Raw genomic sequence first — 15,045 nt, 5'->3', positions numbered from 1 at the left:
GGAAGCTGTTCCATCCCCTAATTATTTTTGTTGCCCTTCTCTGTACCTTTTCCAATTCTAATATCTCTTTTTTGAAATGGGGGGACCAGAATTGTATGCAGTATTCAAGGTGTGCATGCATCATGGATCTAAATAGGGGCATTACAATATTTTGTCTTATTATCTATTTCTTTCTTAATGGCTCCTCACATTTTATTCACATTTTTGACTGCCACTGGACATTGAGCAGATGTTTTCAGAAAAGTATGTTTTCAGAAAAGTGACTCCAAGATCTCTTTTGTGACTGGTAACAGCCAATTTAGACCCCATCATTTTGACTATATAGTTAGGATTATGTTCTTCAATGTGCATTACTTTGCAAAATACCTCCCAGGCACTGCTGCTTAACCAAAGTGCCTCTCCAGTGTGGCTTAGGCTCATAAAAGTCATAATCGAGCCCTTCATTTTTATGGGTTTTGATAATATTAAGATAATTTAGCAGAATGCTAACCAGCATTCTGCAGCCTATGGTCACCACGCTGCCATCTGGCCTACTGCATGCAGGGACTCTCTCCTCTTGACCGCTACAGAACTGCCAAAATAACAGCTTTTCCAAAGATTACCCAAGTCTTGGATACAAACACCACATTATCAGTAACCCAATTGTCCTTTCACAGAACTGGGGCCAACCCTGCCAGCCTAACTCACAGAAGTTGGACTGGAGTTCTGGGAAGCAAAGTAAATCACACCTCTGCTGAAATGATTGGGCCTGTGAGAACCTTATTCCACGTAGGCCCCAATCTTGCAGACAACGACATACCATAGTCACATTCAGGTTTGAAAGATGGGGATCTTAGATTGTGAACTCCTCTGGCCAGGGATAGTGTCTTCCTCTCTGTTTATACTGGTCCTAGAATCATAGAATATCAGGGTTGGAAGGGACCTCAGGAGGTCATCTAGTCCAACCCCCTGCTCAAAAGCAGGACCCATCCCCAATTAAATCATCCCAGCCAGGGCTTTGTCAAGCCTGACCTTAAAAAATTCTAAGGAAGGAGATTCCACCACCTCCCTAGGCAACGCATTCCAGTGTGCATTCCACCACCCTCCTAGTGAAAAAGTTTTTCCTAATATCCAACCTAAACCTCCCCCACTGCAACTTGAGACCATTACTCCTTGTCCTGTCCTCTTCCACCACTGAGAATAGTCTAGATCCATCCGCTTTGGAACCCCGCTTCAGGTAGTTGAAGACTGCTATCAAATCCCCCCTCACTCTTCTTTTCTGCAGACTAAACAATCCCAGTTCCCTCAGCCTCTCCTCATAAGTCATGTGTTCCAGTCCCCTAATCATTTTTGTTGCCCTTCACTGGACTCTCTCCAATTTATCCACATCCTTCTTGTAGTGTGGGGCCCAAAACTGGACACAGTACTCCAGATGAGGCCTCACCAATGTTGAATAGAGGGGGACGATCACGTCCCTCGATCTGCTCGCTATGCCCCTACTTATACATCCCAAAATGCCATTGGCCTTCTTGACAACAAGGGCACACTGCTGACTCATATCCAGCTTCTCGTCCACTGTCACCCCTAGGTCCTTTTCCGCAGAACTGCTGCCTAGCCATTTGGTCCCTAGTCTGTAGCTGTGCATTGGGTTCTTCCGTCCTAAGTGCAGGACCCTGCACTTATCCTTATTGAACCTCATCAGATTTCTTTTGGCCCAATCCTCCAATTTGTCTAGGTCCCTCTGTATCCTATCCCTGCCCTCCAGCGTATCTACCACTCCTTCCAGTTTAGTATCATCCGCAAATTTGCTGAGAGTGCAATCCACACCATCCTCCAGATCATTTATGAAGATATTGAACAAAACCGGCCCCAGGACCGACCCCTGGGGCACTCCACTTGACACCGGCTGTCCTAGCTCAACAGCGCCCCCTATCCTAATTGTGGCCAAATGAGTAACATTTTCAGGATCAGGCTCTGGATTCTAATTCACAATAAGGCCCCTTTAAACTACCCAGGCCATATAAATGAGAACCAGGCCCATTCTTTATGTGGCCCTTATTAAGTGACTCCATAGTTAGGGCTACATTCTAAAATAGGCTTGAAAGTGGACATAGGTCCCTGGTTTTCTCTAAAAGTAGGTAGCTAATCGGTGGAAATTTCACACTGGGTTAGTTTTTATACCTTTTGAATTTTCTGCATAGTTTTGGTTTGGTTTCTCATCAGAAAGTTTTAATAGGAATTTGCGCTTTAGTTTAAATGTTTTCTTGGCCATTCTACTTTTCACTGTTGACTTTTATCTTGTTTAAAAAAAAATTCCGTTATCTATCTCTGCTATACCTGTCAAGGAACTGGATCCTGGATAGATCTGGTGCATTTGGTGGTGTTTAAAAAAGTTTTTTAGCACTACATGACAGCCTTCTATTACTGCCTATAACTTAACCCTTTACCAAGCTACCCCCTCCCCAAACAACTAACCACTACACCAAACATAAAATCCTAGAAGATTAGGGTTGGAAGGGACCTCAGGAGCTCGTCTAGTCCAATCCTCTGCTCAAAGCAGGACCAGCCTCAACTAAATCATCCCAGCCAGAGCTTTGTCAAGCCAGGCCTTAAAAACCATCCACAACTATTGGTTTTGTGGGGGAAATAATCTGGTTAAGGGGTACATGGAGAAGGGCAAAAGGGGGGGCGCACCTTTTTGTTGTGTTTGTACAGAACCTAGCACAGTGGGATCCTGGTCCATAAGTGGGACTCCTTAACATACCACCATAGAAATAAATAATACTAATGCGGCATGGCCTGTGGGGTGTAACAGGTGTAACAATGGTAAGGTGTATGCTTGTGGGTGGAAGAAGACAGTAAGATAACTAGTTATGTCTTTGCTTTTCTGGGTTCATGTCAGGCTTGCTGGGTGCAGCAACCCTAACTGCTTCATGACAAAGTTGTTCGTGTATTACTTATGCCCTCATTGAGCCAATGGCAAAACTTTCACTGACTCCCACAGAGAGCAGGGTCTAGCCACCCATTACAACTGCGTCAAATCGTAACAGGTGCACAATGAAAATACAATGAGGTAACCTGTCATTAGGGAGCGCGGAATACTGGAGTTGTGATCCACCCTTCATTTCCGAGAGCAGATTTTTGGCTCGGAGCCTCAGAGATATTTATGCTTTGAACTTCCATTGAAATGACTGGACATTAGGAGCCAAAATGCCTTTGGGGATCTGGGCCTTTTCCCTTTGAATCTATTCTAAAGCCACCAGAAGTGAATGGGAGTATTCCCGATCAACTGGAAAGTCTGCAAAGGCTCCCAGATCACATCAGTGTGCTGTGGCTCAGGCTCTTCATGTCCGAGTGACAACTGGTTTGGCACTGTTGTAGTACCGGTTTGTTAGCCAGTGAAATGGTATATTCTGTGTGCACCTTCAAGATCCAATCCTGCAAACACAAATCCACTGTACTTATGTGAGCCATCCCATCAAAGATAATGGAGGCATCTTAAGGGAGTAAAGTGGAGTATGTGTGTAAATGTTTGCAGGAACACAGCCATAGTTTTCATGGTACCTAATGGGAGATGAGAATATCCCCAGGACTACACACGATAGCTGGTCTATCGCATCTAAAAAGCACTCTCAAAAGGATCTAGATATAAGGCGGTAATGGCTCCATCTATTGGGTAAAAATATGCAAAATAAAACAAAACTCATAAGAACAATGAATTTAGACTAAAGTGTCACACTGGGTCGAAGGCAGATAGTGCAGTCCATTGTTTGATATTATACATGTCTATTATTTATTCCTCATTTAAATCATAAATAAAAATGAAGGCAGTTCAGACAAATTCACGTGCCAAAGGTGGCTGCATTTCAGAAGAGTAGGTGAAACAATCCCTGTGAACTCATCGTAGGTGTTATACAAATATTATTAATCAACATGTAGTTGTATAATATGTATAGCCAAGTGACTGCCTACACTTGTGGTTCATTATTAAAAGTGTCCAAGGAACCAAATAGACCACACATTTGACTGAGTTTGGCTAAAGACAAAACAGCACAATACAAAATGAAGACATACATACCTTCCAGGAAGCAATTCTTATCTCGCAGCATGTCTACCTCAAACAGGTTTGCTTCAAAAATACAACCCTAGAACTCTCTCTATTTAGCTTATGGCTGTTTACAAGTTAAAAAGCACCTTGCCTTTTTACCTAAGAGCCAACCCTCCAGTTCCTTAACTTGCTGTTTTGTACCTTTCATTATCGCTATTTTGGATCCCACATTCCAAACCAGCCATGTAGAGGGACATCCCAACTTGTGCTAGGACACACTATTCATGTCTCTTAGCTTTGAGAGGCTTCCTATTATTTTTAATGACAAAGCTGACTTCAGCTTTGCAAAATGTTGTGGGAAACTTGGCATGGGTGAACAGAACTGTGGGATGAGTTAACGTAACTTCCCGACATTTAAATATACAATGTATACTATAATACTACCATGCATATAGTTATTAAAGTGTTGTAACAACCTGTATCCTCCAGAGCTTTGGGCAAGGAACTACCTTCTGCGTGTAAGTCCTGACTGGGGCCTCTAGGTCAGAGGTGGGCAAAGTAGGGCCCGCGGGACCGTTCTGCCCAGCCCCTGAGCTCCTGACCCAGGAAGCTCCTCCCCAGTCCCTCCCCGGCCCCTGCAGCCACACTGTTGCGAGGGCAGCGGGGCTGCAAGCTCCTGCAGCTCCGAGCAGCAGGGTAAGGGGGCAGAGGTGGCATGCACCCATGTGGCGGGGAAGGGGGTCCCAGGGGCAGTCAGGGGATAGGGAGTGGTTAGGGGCGGGGTGTCCGGGGGGGCAGTCACGGGACAGGGGGCCATTGGATGGGGCGGAGGTTCTGGGGTGGTTGGGGATGGGGGCATTGGATAGGGTGTGGGAGTCCCAGGGGTCCTGCCAGGGAGTGGGGGTGTGGATAGCGGTCGGGGCAGTCAGGGGACAGGGAGTGGGAAGGGTGAACAGGGCGCAGGCACAGCCTCCTGGTTGGGGGGCACAGCCTTCCCTACCCGGCCCTCCATACAGTTTATGGATGTTTATGATGTGGCCCTTGGGCCAAAAAGTTTGCCGACCCCAGTCTAGGTGCTCTCATGATATCAACTTTACTATTATTATTAATGTGTGTCACTCCATTTTTAAACTTTGCAGTATTGTGGCTGTTTGTAATGGATATTAGCCTTTCATCTCTCAGTTTAAATAGAAATATACAAAAGATTTTTTTTAAAACCCATAACATTGTAATTGGCATCTAAAGCCCTCCCTTTATTAGTTTCTGCTTGTGAATATAATGATACCCCCCACCCCTTGGCTGTTGAAGGAAAGAACACAGTCTGGCTTAAAGTAGGCAACATGATTGCCAGAGCTATCAAAAATGCAACAAAGCAGAGAGGGGGAGCCTAGCCTGTTTGTTCTGATGTGCAAATGAAACTTCCAAACCAGAAAGAAAATTCGGGGGGGCGGGGGGGAGACAGAGTTGTAATTGTAAATGACACTAGGCAGGGGCCTGAGCTAATTGAAGAGGGCTGAGTTATATGTTGTTGTCTTCTCCTTTCTAGGAATCAACCAGGGAAATGGAGAGAGATGGGGAGGATAGGTGGGACTGCCCGTTGAGGGGGAGTGAGGCCAGGGACACCGCCCCTCTATAGTGCTCATGAAGAGCCCCCCCCAAAACAAACAATTAACCCTTGGTTATAGCCCCCCGGCAAACCCGCCTAATCTAACCCTTGTGTGCAATCGTTGTGACACTCCTTCGATCCCCCCAAAGCAACCCATGAATCCAGAAGACAAAATACATCGGTGCCCTCGCCCTCCCCACAGACTGTTGCTCCTCAGGCGAGGGGTTCGCCTTCCCAAATGGCTGGAGGGTGGGCAGGGTTAATACGCATCCGGAGGCAAACCAGCCCCCACTCACTCCCCTCCTCGCTGGGGCCGGGCGCGTCATGCCCTGGTTCTCAGTAGCAGGCTGCGCTCAAGGAGCCCCCACTGCCTCTCCAGGGCGCACCGCGGTCAGGGGTGCCAAGGAGGGGTCCAGGCTCGCTCCTCTTCCCACCTCGGGGACTGCTGAAGCTCCCGGACACCCAGATCTGCTCAGACCCGGCGCGGGGAGGGGAACTTGCTGCTTCCACCTCCCCCAGCCCGGGATCGGAGGCTGCCGTTCGCTGCGGGAATCGTGAGCCTCGGGGAGCCGGAGGAGGGAGCTTGTGCCCGGCGGCCTGAATCCCGCCGCCCGGCCCCAGGCTGGGGATTTGAACCGCAGAAAGGCTCGCCCCCCTCCTGCCACCGTCGCTGCGGCGTCTCCTCCTCCTCTTCAGCCGCGCTGCTGGAAGAAGGAAGCTGCATCCCGAGCCGGAACCAGGCAGAAGCGGGGAGCGATTCCAGAGCGTCTCGGCCAGCACAGAGAGGAAACCCCAGCTGAGCCCCGGCGCTGACCGCGGGAGGGCACCGGCCCCCGCCCACCCTTCCCCAGGCATGGCCTCATGAGCGACCCCCGGCGCAGGCGGAGCCTGGAGAGCGCGGGACGGGCGCAAGCTGCCAGCCGCACTTAGAGACGAGGAGTCTCCCGCGGGGAGCGCAGCGGGCGCCGGCACCGGGCTCGCCGGGGCAGCAGCAGCTCGCCAGCCCCGGGGGGCGGCTCGGGGGTGGAGGAAGGGCGTTAGCGCAGTGGGAGCCCGGAGAAGACGGTGCCCGGCGCAGGTGCCCGCAGAGCGAGTGTCCAAGCCCCTGCGCCCCGGCAGGGAGAGGGGGCTCAGCGGGGCCCCTGGAGAGGGGCGCCCGCAGAAGAGACTCTAGGGGGGGTCGGGGCCTGAGGCAGAGGGTGCCCGGGCGGGGGCTTGTCCGCCCCAGGTAGCTCCCAGGGGTCGGAGGCGGCGCCGGGCATGCTGCGCTGCCGAAGCTCCTGCCCGGCTGAGAGTTCCCCTCTGCCGGCGCCGGCAGCTCCCCATGGCGGCTGCCCCAGCCGCTCGGGGCCGCTGCTGGCCGAGGCCTGACTGAATGCTGGGGCCCCGGCTGCGCGGCCGCGATCGCCCTGCGGCAGCGGAGGGGAGCGCCCATGGCTCGGGGCCGCCGGGCCCAGCTGCTGCGCCCCCGGCTGCACGGGCTGCGGCAGATGTGCTCCCGGCGGGCGGCGCTGCAGCGGCGGGCGCTCTGGGTGCTGGCCTTCTGCACCTCGCTGGGCTTGCTGCTTTCCTGGTCCTCCAGCCGCCTGCTCCACTGGCTCGCCTTCCCCTCGCACACCCAGGTGCGCACCGAGTGGAGCCGCCAGCTGCCCTTCCCCGCCGTCACCCTCTGCAACAACAACCCGCTGCGCTTCCCCCGCCTCTCCAAGGGAGACCTCTACTACGCCGGCCACTGGTTGGGGCTGCTGCTGCCCAACCGCACCGCCCGCCCGCTGCTCACCGAGCTGCTCCGCGGCGACGAGGCGCGTCTGCAGTGGTTCGCCAAGCTCGCCGACTTCCGCCTCTTCCTGCCGCCCCGACACTACGAGGGCATCAGCGCCGACTTTATGGACCGCCTGGGCCACCAGCTGGAGGACATGCTGCTTTCCTGCAAGTACCGTGGCGAGTTGTGCGGGCCCCAGAACTTCTCTGCGGTGAGTGGGCCCGGGACAGCCAGGGCAGGCTCTCCCCTCCTTTAGAGCTTGAGCTCTCCCCCCCCCATCTCAACTCTCTCCTCCAAATCAGGACCTCACTGTCCTCTTCCCACCCCTTTCCTCCAGCGCACACACCCTCTCCTGTCTCCAAGTCAGCTCCGCTCTCCCCAGTAGTTGTTACCTTCCTGAGGGACCAGCCCACAGCCCAGCGTGGCCCAGGATCCCTTTTCTTTCCCCCTGCTTCCCATGAGTCTTACCCAGCCTGACGCTCTGGGGCTGTAAGTTCCACCCATTGACTAGCAAAACTCCAACTGGGAGTTGTGCGGATAAGCTGAAGGCAGAATAAAGGCCCTGTTTTAGCACTTGATTCCCCATTGCCAAAGCCAGCTAGTATTTGATTTCTTCCTCCCCAAGCAGCCGGGCTGTGACCTAGTTCCTTCCCCCAGCCTCAAGCAAAGGGAAAATCCTGGCAACAAACACTCTTTGACTTCAGTGGGGCCAGAATTTCACCCATTGTGGATTTCTCCCTCCCTTGTTCCTAGAAGAGAAAGACCATTGTTCCCACCTGCACTCTCTTTTTGGGGGAATGTCAGAGGGCTAGCTTGGAACAGGTTGCCTTTTGAAAACTATCATGATCCAGACCATATCAGTCAAACATCCAGAGCCTACTAGATTGTTTTCAAAGTTCAAGTATGTGACATGGTGGTTTTATTTTATTTATTTATTTTTTTTTTTTTGAGGGAGGGAGAGGTTGGAGCCAAAATCCCACAATTCTAGCTGAGGGATTGCCACCTCCCAATAGGATTTTGCAGATGTTAATAGGGACATGCTGGCTGCCAGCTTTGTTATATAAAGCAATCATGTATTGGTGATCAGAACTGAAATGCATCAATATTCAGCTCATTCTGGGTTTTTACTGTGAGTTTGCCAAGTGATCTGGGCCTGGAATAGACAAGGAACTAACTCAGGATTAGAGGGGCACAGGCGGGCTGGAACAGTTTGTATAGTGGGGGCGTTGAGAACAATTGAACCGAATTGTAAACCCAGTATATGATGGAAACCACTTCAAGCCAGGGGTGTGGCAGCCCCCCTAGTTCCAGCACCTATAGAGGGACATATGGGTGTAATTATTTTGACAAAGAGGAAGCATCACTGTGAAATGACATTGGTCTAGAAAGCTCTGGGCAGAATTATACTGTGAGAGGGGTTGTGTGAGAGTTTGAAATGCACGGCTGACCTGCAGTGCAAGACACCTGGATTCAGGTCCCAGTTCAGCCCTGGATGGGTTAAATGTGAGCGCACTGTCCTTGGAAGTGCAGATAAAACAGAAACATAGACCAGTTTTGTTTTAAGATGGCATATTGGGCAAGTAAAAACACACACACAAGGTCATAGAACAAAACAGTCCCTCCCGCCTTTTCTAGGTTGCGGTTCACTCTGCCCAAGTCCTATTGGCTGCTTCACAATGTTTCTAAACTTGTTAGTAATCGCTACAATCATTAATCACTATGTTAACAATCCTGAGGAGATCAGGTTTATAGACCCTCCCCTCTTACCCTTTGGCCCTGAGTTTCTGTAACCATCCTGTGCCCATGGAATCCCCACTACTCCACTCCCAGGTGGCTGCCTACAAAATGTGCTGTGTGCACTTAAGGACAAAGCACTCCTGTCTCCACAGTTCTCATTTCCCCTTCCTCCCACGACTTGACTACAGAGCCTCATATAGGGTAGCCCCAAATAAAAGAGCACTGTTTCCCAACAGAGCAGTCTTCCTTGTATGAGGGCTTCTGCTTTAAAAACAACCACTCAAGTCCTCCCACGCTGACAACCCCCTCCAGTGCTTCCTGTGACTTTATTCCTCAGAGGGGCTAGGACTCCCAGCATACCCCGAGTCTCCATAACTCTCCAGCCCCAACGGGGGAAGCAAAATCTCCCCACGTAAGCGCTGTGTCTACTCAGCTTCCTCACATGTGAAAGAACATTGGTGAAGAGAGATTGTGTTAGCAGCTCATCGGTTGTGCTAACTTGAACTGTAGCTTACCTCCTTGATGGGCCAGGCAACTCATGTTAAAAGCTCCACTGCACTTGAGTCCAGGGCTTTTGTGTGTGGACAGGAGTCAAGTTAGGGGCAACACGCCAGTGAACCCTGCAGTGAAGAATAAGCTTAGGAGCCAATTCTGCTTTCCTTATTCACCATGAGGAGAACATTACTGTGCAAGCCATCCCTTTGATTTCTCTGGGATTATTTGTGGAATAGGGTGCTGCTCTTGGGGAGAAAGCTAATTGAACGTGCCTTCATCAATAGCAGCTATCATTTGACTTTTTTGAATGCCCCTTTCCTACTCCACTGACTGGAATACTCTGCTGTTCCAGTCCTATCGTGATGTCAAGGAGAGAAGGATGCAGGTTGTGATTTAAATGCCATGCGTGCTGAGAGTCTTTAGGGAGATCTATTTGTTACTTCTAGCTGCTGCTGCTGCTACACACTGGAGACTAATTCAGTTCCCTAGCCTGTAAGCCTCGTTTGAGATGCATACCTAAAATCAAAAGGAACAGTGTTCTCAAACTTGTCATGTGAGGCTGGCTGGCTGCTAAACTGTAAAGATAGGGGAGAGAAAGGAAGACACCCTATGGGTCTCTTTTGATCAGCCCAGTACCGTTGAGCTAGCATGTGCTATTGTATCTATGGGCAGAAGTGGCAGAGTTTTGTCTTACTAATAAAGGTGCCTTTGCTAACAAGGGGAGAGGTCTGGTCTTTGCTGGCAATTGTTTAGGACATAGATAAACACACACCTATAGGGCAGTAGAGGGAAACATATGAGTGATAAGCAAGGAGCAGTGAGGAGGAAGCAAATGGGAATTCAACCTGCATTTTGAAAAGAGCCGCTCTCCCTTTTATAGCCTACATATTTTTTCTTCATTTACGAGTGCAGTAGACCTGATTGTAGGTTTTAATGAACTCTTATTAAAGTCTTAGAGAGCAAGGAAGAGATGATTTGTAGGCACTGTTATCCTGAGAAACACAAAGCCTCAAGCACTGTTTCTCCTTGATATCATGGGAAGATTCCAGGGAGAGCAGTGTAGGAATCAAATGCAGACTTCTGTTTGATGCTACAGCTAACCACCCAGCTACCAAAGACTGCAGCAGCTGTTTCTTACTCCCAAAGAAGACTAATGAACATGTTTTTCCCCATCCTTCCTGCTTATATTGGCAAGGCAGAGAATTCAAAATCCACCTCTTGAGGGTAGGAGCAGAGGAATGAGCTGTGCATCAGCACTTGGATGTAGCTGCAATGTTGCGGCTAGGCAGGCCAATCAAGCTAAAGTGCTGAGTCCTGAGCTGACTTGTTGATGCTTGACTGTGAGTTATCGTTAACACACAGGAAGAGAATTCACGACTCTATGGTTTGAGACGTTCTGGGGATTCCAGATTCTATTCTCAGATACCACCTAAGCAGCTTGCATTCACAGAATCATTGATTCCAGTGTGAGCTGGGGGTGGGCTGGGCAGGCAGAACTTGTTCTCATGTTCAAAATTAAAGTGCTTTGAAGTGAATCTGTGTGTCATGCAAAGCATCTGCTTCTTCTGCAGTTAGAAAAAGTGATTGCATGAATAAGCAATCAAAAGAGTGTTGCTGGAGCTATGCACAACTATGTGAAATAAAGCAGGTAAAGCAGCTGAACATATATTGGATGTATACACGTAAGCATGGTATTTTGCAGTTCAGATACTTACTTGGATGCCTAAGGAAAAAAAACATGAGTGCTCCTGTTTACCATATCCCAAAATGCAAGAGGGAGGAGACATTTGAAATTATATACAACAAATTCAAAATAGATATGGGGTTGGGATTTTTTTTAGTGTTTTTTAGTGCACAACTAATTTGTGGAACTCACTGCTGCAGGATGTAGAGGGAGATAGTGTGGTTTAATGAAAACATGATTACATATATATGTGAATAGCAAATATACGCAAGAGTATAAAAGAAGAGAAAAAATTATCAGTGTGTTTCAATGGGTGTTAAGAAAAGGCAGAATCTGGCCTGGCTTCCCCAGTTATGGTATCAAGAATAAAAATGGAACTGGGTTACGTTCTACAAATGGTTCTGCTCAAGGCTGTAAGGAGCCCAATTGACTTCCATGGCTGTGTCTGGGCATATCCATTTGCAGGATCTGGGTCTTAGAAGCTGTTGAGTCTTATGCTTTTTAGCCCTTATTCAGGACAGCATCATTATTCAGGACAGCACTTTAAGCACACGCTTAAATGGTGTCCTAAGTTGGGGACTTTAGGACATAAGTTGATCACTCAGCTGAAGTCATGCAGGAAGTCTCTCCAGTATAATACAATGGAAAAGCTGGACTAAGGTATCGTAGATAAGCTTGAAGGGGTTAGATTTTTGTTGGTAAATATCAATTTCACCACCCACGCACAAGTCGATGAAAAGATATTTCCATCCACGATCATAGAAATTTCCAGACAGGCAAAGTAAGAAAAATGCTGCTTGAGAATTTGATGTTTGATTTCAGGATACTTATTTTGATATATGACTCTGACAGTTTGTGTTGAACAGTTATAAAGCTTTCACATTTTGAATCTCACCATCTACAGTCATTAAATAATTGTGACCCCCTTCATAATTTTACTGCAATGGGACTTTTTAAATTGATAAAAATAGGAAGAAAAAAACAAAACATAAAACCTATAATAGAGAAAACCTGTGGAATTAGAGATGAGTCTGCTGATCTTTGATACCTGGAAAGGGATCAGGGAGGAATTTCCCCAAGTCAGATTGTCAGTGACTTTGGGTTTTTTTTCACCTTCCTCCACAGCATGTGGGTACAGGTCACTTGCCATGATTATCTGGGTATATCTCACTTCATCATTTCCCTGTCCTTGGGCACTGATGCACTTCCGTCCCTCCTGTTCTCTGCCTATAGCACGGAAGAGTCAATTCTGCTGTGGTTTGTAAAACTTTGGTCTCATTTCTGTTGTTGGATTCAGTGTTTGGGTGCTGGCGGCCTGTGAGGTACAGGAGGTCAGATGAGATGATCTGCTGGCCCCTTGTTGCCTTGAATTCTGTGCCTGTGACTCTACTGGAATAAATTATTATACAATCAATGTGTAAGCACCTAAAGGTTAAAAAGGTGATAAAGAATAGCCAGCCTGGGTTGGTCAAGGGAAAATCATGCCAAACCATCATAATTTCCTTCTTTGGCAGGGTTCATGGTTCTGTGGGAGCAGCAGATGTGATCAATCTTGATTTTTTTTATTTATTTTTTTAATAAGGCTTTGGGGAGAGTCCCAGATGACACAATGATTTAGTTGGGGATTGGACCTACGTTGAGCAGGGGGTTGGGCTAGATGACCTCCTGAGGTCACTTCCAACCCTGATATTCTATGATTCTATGACATTTTTATAAGCAAACTAGGGAAATGTGGTCTAGATTAGTGTAAGGTGGGTGTACTCAGAGTAGTTATCAATGGTTTGTGTCACAGTGGCAAGGTGGATCTAGTGGGATCCCACAGGGGTCAATCCTGGATCTGGTACTATTAAATATTCTCATTAATGACTTGGATAATGGAATGGAGAGTATACTTATAAAACTGTAGATGACACCGAGCTGGGAGGGTTGCAAGCACTCTGGAGGACAGCATTCAAAACGACCTTGACAAATTGGAAAATTGGTCTGAGATCAACAAGATGAAATTAATTGAAGACAAGTGCAAATAACTGTGTTTAGGAAGGAAAAATCAAATGCACAGCTTCAACATGAGGACTGACTAGCTAGGCGGTAGTACTGATGGAAGGGATCTGGGGATTATAGTGGATCACAAATTGAATGAGAGTCAACAGTGTGATACAGTTGCACAAAAGGCTAATATCATTTTGAGGTGTATTAACACAAGTGTTGTCTGTAAGAGACATGAGGTAATTGTCCTGCTCCACTCGGCACTGGTGAAGGCCTCAGCTGGAGCACAGTGTCCAGATCTGGGTAGCACACTTTAGGAAAGAGGTGGATAAACTGTAGAGAGTCCAGAGGACAGTAACAAAAATGGTTTAGAAAACCTGCCCTATGAGGAAAAGTGTAAAAAAAATGGGGGCACTTTTAGTCTTGAGATAAGAAGACTAAACGGGGATCTGATAAGTCTTCCAATAGATTCAGGGGCTTTTATAAAGAGGATGTTGATCAATTGTTCTCCATGTCCACTAAAGGTAGAATAAGAAGTAATGGGCTTACCCTGGAGCAAGGGAGATTTAGGTGAGATATTAGGAAAAACTTTCTAACTATAAAGACAGTTAAGCTCTGGAACAGGCTTCCAAGGGAGGTTGTGGAATCCCTATTATTGGAGGTTTTTAAGAACAGACTGGACAAACCCTGTCAGGGCTGGTGTAGGTTTATTTGGTCCTGCCTCAGTGCAGGGGACTGGACTTGAAGACTTCTCAAGGTTCCTTTCCAGCCCCACATTCCTATGAATCTATGAATTTCATATAACCATAACAATGTAAATCAATAAACATATATGTTTTAAAAATGCTTAAAAATAAACATTGATATGATCTGTTAAAAGTATTAAAAAAAAAACCCCAAAACAAAACATTCTGCCAATCTTAATTATAGGTGGTATTCACGTTGCTGTGAAGCAAATGGACATATCTAGATACTTGGACTATACTGACCATTGTTTTTGTTCTGTCAATTCTATGTTCTATATCACTTGATTTATTCCCTAAAGCTCCTTTTTCATTTGAAGAATATTTATTGTAGTTCTCCCATCCCATGTGTATTGATTTTTATGAGAAAGCTGCTAATATACCCCATATGTTGAAACTTAGGAGGAGAGCTAATTACATCATCTTGATCTAAGATCCCCCCAAATAAAGGTAGTCATCTTACTTGTGACACTGACTAGAAAATCGTAACTAGCAAGACATACATTATAGGGGAGGTATACAAATTGCGTCGAGAGATGAGAGGTTTCATTATGTTTCCTTATTACACTTCTGTGAAACAAACCATATTGAGAGCTGTGATTTACTGGGTTGCTTCATTGGCTCTAGAGTCAATAGATATCCGTGTTCACAATTCATTTTAGAACCATCTTCATCTACTCTCTGAATAGGGACATTATGGAATAATAACTGGATAGAGACTTCTGTGCTAATTTGCTGCAGGATAATGTATGATGTACACATGGTTCATTTGCTAGAAGTGCTGTAAAAACCCGCCTTGTTCTTGTATGCCTGCAAAGTTGGGGGTTTTTCTGGATAAGCTACCCTTGCCAGGTACCTGGCTGGCATGCATCAAACTAAATAGCAGAGACACCAACATTGGATTCATATTCTGTTTAGTTCTGACTGCAGAGCTATACAGTATGCTTGAAGCATGGGTTGGCATAAAATTGAAGTATCTGTAAGAACCTTGTTTGTAACTGGAAA

General features: G+C 47.3%; 1 protein-coding gene across 4 annotated transcripts in view; it reads left to right on the top strand.

Annotated features, from left to right (window-relative positions):
- Positions 1–15,045, top strand: part of LOC311513594 (acid-sensing ion channel 2) — a 1,297,158-nt gene that overhangs the window by 886,088 nt on the left and 396,025 nt on the right. Inside the window, exon 1 of one of the 4 annotated variants that reach the window (XM_084615518.1) lies at positions 5,793–7,606. The exons of the other annotated variants lie outside the window; for them this stretch is intronic. Within the exon in view, the coding sequence (XP_084471644.1) occupies positions 7,067–7,606 (540 nt within the window). The 5' untranslated portion in view covers positions 5,793–7,066. Of the gene's footprint in view, positions 1–5,792; positions 7,607–15,045 lie in introns of those variants that run through there. 4 annotated transcript variants of the gene reach the window in all.

Source organism: Lepidochelys olivacea, assembly GCF_965140295.1.
Source record: "Lepidochelys olivacea isolate rLepOli2 genome assembly, chromosome: 27".
NCBI lineage: Eukaryota > Metazoa > Chordata > Testudines > Cheloniidae > Lepidochelys > Lepidochelys olivacea.
Note: the sequence above shows the minus strand (reverse complement) of the source record. Positions and strands in the feature narration are given on the sequence as shown.